Below are 2,713 nucleotides of genomic sequence, written 5' to 3'. Positions count from 1 at the left end.
AACCTTGAATTTATTTTCGCCAGGTGTGGGTGTGGGCATGACGCGGGACTGCTCGACGCTCATGGTGGCGCAGTACTTCAAACGACGACGCGAGTTCGTGGAGATCTTCATCGTGTCAGGCAGCGGGCTGGGTATCGCCGTCATGTCCGCCTTCATCAAAGGAGCCATCAGGTCAGGCTTCCAGCAGCAGCGGGTCAGCTGCTGGTGAGTAGTTGTGAGAGTGCGGGCCTACAACGCCTTCCTCTGTCCACAGCGCGATCGGCTGGCGGCTGGGGCTGCAGGCCGTCACGGGCGCCGTGTTCCTGTCCTTCTTCCTCGGCACCTTCTACCGATCCGCGTCGCTGTACCACCCGCAGCGCCGCGCCATCCTGCACCTCAAGAACCAGAAGCGCAAGATCAAGGACAAGAACAAGGTGGACGACCGGCCGCCCTTCTTTGACTTCAGCACGCTCCGCTCCAAGACCGTGCGCATCCTGCTCGTGTCCACCGGCATCAGCTCCTTCGGCATCAACACACCCATCTTCTACCTGGTAACAAAAGAAAAGAACATTTCCAAAGAATTTCGTTACACTTGAAGTATTTTAGGTTCTGAGTCTTACCACCTTGTTATTTTACCCCAGGCGCACCAGGCGGAGGAGGAGGGGCTGGGCGAGACGGTGGTGCTGCTGCAGACGTACCTGGGCCTGGCCTGGACGCTGGGCTGCGCCGCCTTCGGGCTGCTGGTCGTGCGCAACGACGTGGAGTGCCGCATCGCTCGCCAGTACCTGTGCCAGGCCGCCGTGTTCATGTGCGGGCTCAGCATGCTGGCGCTCACCGCCGTGCGCGGCTCCTACCACGGCTACGTGCTCTTCGCCTGGATCTACGGCATCTTCTGCGGCGGCTACCACTACTCCCTCAAGATGTACACGTACGAGCGCGTGCGGGCGCGCAACTTTGCGCGCACCTGGGGGTTCGTGCAGTGCAGCCAGGCCATCCCCATCGCCATCGGCGTGCCCATCTCGGGTGAGTGCGAGCGACCGCGGGGGGCCGGGTCTCACACACACATTTCCGCTGTCATGTTTCGTGATCCGATAAAGATCATGGGAGTGTCCTGGAAAAGTCAGAGGTTTAAAAAAACTCTGTTATTGAGTGGCTGTGGCTAACCCGGTTCGATTGCCTTCCCGCGCCTGGCGCCTGTCGGCCCGTGGATAGGCACTCCCGTCACTCAGACGCTCACCGCTCGGCTGCCTACCTGCGCCTAGCGCCTGTCGGCCAGTGAGTAGGCAGCCCCGCCACGCAGCCGCGCGCTGCTGCGCCACGTTTGCCTATGTCGCAGGCGCTCCAGCAGCCCGTATCAGAAAACACATTATTTATTTTTCCTTCCTTTTCAAGAAATCTGGCGCTGCCTCGAGGCTTGACGCTCCAATGTCTGTTCTCAGGCTACATCAACGTCGGGTGCGGCGGCAAGGCCGGGTACTACTTCAGCTCGACGTGCGTCCTGGCGGGCTCGCTGGCCCTCTTCTTCATCGACCTGCACCGGCGCAACCTGGCGCGGCACAAGCACACGCGCGCCAACGGCACCAAGCACCTGTGCGTGTCCGAGTCCTGTCCGCAGCGCAAGCGCCTCTCCTTCAGCCAGGAGCCTGACAACCACAACGCGGTAATACATTCCTTTCGCTGCTAGCACTGCCCTCGTTTCGGTTTTCACTTGCAACTTCAGGCAGTTCTGTTTTGCTCCCCTTGTCTAATCCTCTCACTCTAACCGCTACAGGACGGCATCGCCCACGGGGGTATGGGGCTGGTCGGCGCCTCGGCGCTCGTCATGGGCGTGGGCGGAACGGACCTGGGCCTGGGCCTGACGCCGCCTGGGGACGCGGCCGCGGACAAGCCCGAGCTCACCTGCATCTCGGAGGAAGGCATCGCGGACATGGACCTGCCGGACAACCTGCTGGACGACCTGGACTACATTGGCGACTGCATCACCTCCTGCAACAAGGTGGAGAACTACCTCATGCTGAGCGAGTTCGAGAACAACCTGATTGCCGAGGTGCCCGTCATCCTGGACCGCAAGGGCCGGCGGTGGTCGCTAGCGCGCCAGGGCGCCGCCGCCAAGGACGACTCGGCGCTGCCCAGCCGCGACCCCCGCGACCCCCGGGACGCCCACGACCCCCCGCACGACGAGGCGGCGTCGGGACAGCGGCGCGGCTCCAGGGAGCTTCCCCCGGTAGGCCCGGGGCCCGGCCGCGTGGCCTCGGGGGGCAAGTGGAGGCTCGTCGCTAACCCCAAGCGGGTCATCACCGTCATCGACGAGGCCTCCGTCTGAGCCAAGATCCTATGTGAACCTGTGTGAGTGCGCGCTTGTTTGTGTGAGAGAATGAGAGAGAGAGAGAGAGAGAGAGTGTGTGTGTGTGTCTGTGCGTTTCTGTCGCTGTTCATAACTTGAGACTTCTAGTCAAGACCGCATCCGGTGTGAGTCATTGCTTTTGACAGCGAGACTGTTCAGCTCGTGTCCGCATAGACATCGGGGTAAAATGTGGGACCCTATGGCCGTAATAATGCTCGAGACTTTTAAGTGTGACGGTGCTCACACATCTCCTCCGATAACCGTCGGCGGCAGCCCTGCCCTCCGTGGCCCTGCCCTCCGTGGCCCTGCCCTCCGTGGCCCTGCCGAGCCCATCTCGGGGATATGGCGCGGCCCTAGGTGCGTGTGCGTCAGGTGACAGACCAGTTTGTG

At 62.1% G+C, this 2,713-nt stretch overlaps 1 protein-coding gene across 1 annotated transcript in view; it reads left to right on the top strand.

Annotated features, from left to right (window-relative positions):
• The first annotated feature begins 28 nt into the window (after nucleotides 1-28).
• LOC127748617 (monocarboxylate transporter 2-like) overlaps nucleotides 29-2,713 on the top strand; it is a 31,330-nt gene continuing 28,645 nt past the window's right edge. The window contains exons 1-5 of the mRNA XM_052271202.1: nucleotides 29-171; nucleotides 254-530; nucleotides 621-1,002; nucleotides 1,419-1,639; nucleotides 1,751-2,695. Coding sequence (XP_052127162.1) covers nucleotides 38-171; nucleotides 254-530; nucleotides 621-1,002; nucleotides 1,419-1,639; nucleotides 1,751-2,302 — 1,566 coding nt within the window. The 5' untranslated portion in view covers nucleotides 29-37 and the 3' untranslated portion in view covers nucleotides 2,303-2,695. The remainder of the gene's footprint in view (nucleotides 172-253; nucleotides 531-620; nucleotides 1,003-1,418; nucleotides 1,640-1,750; nucleotides 2,696-2,713) is intronic.

The sequence above is a fragment of the Frankliniella occidentalis genome, unplaced genomic scaffold, assembly GCF_000697945.3.
Source record: "Frankliniella occidentalis isolate FOCC.00 unplaced genomic scaffold, Focc_3.1 Scaffold153, whole genome shotgun sequence".
NCBI classification, from domain to species: Eukaryota; Metazoa; Arthropoda; class Insecta; order Thysanoptera; family Thripidae; genus Frankliniella; species Frankliniella occidentalis.
This window is presented reverse-complemented; position numbering and strand designations above follow the sequence as displayed.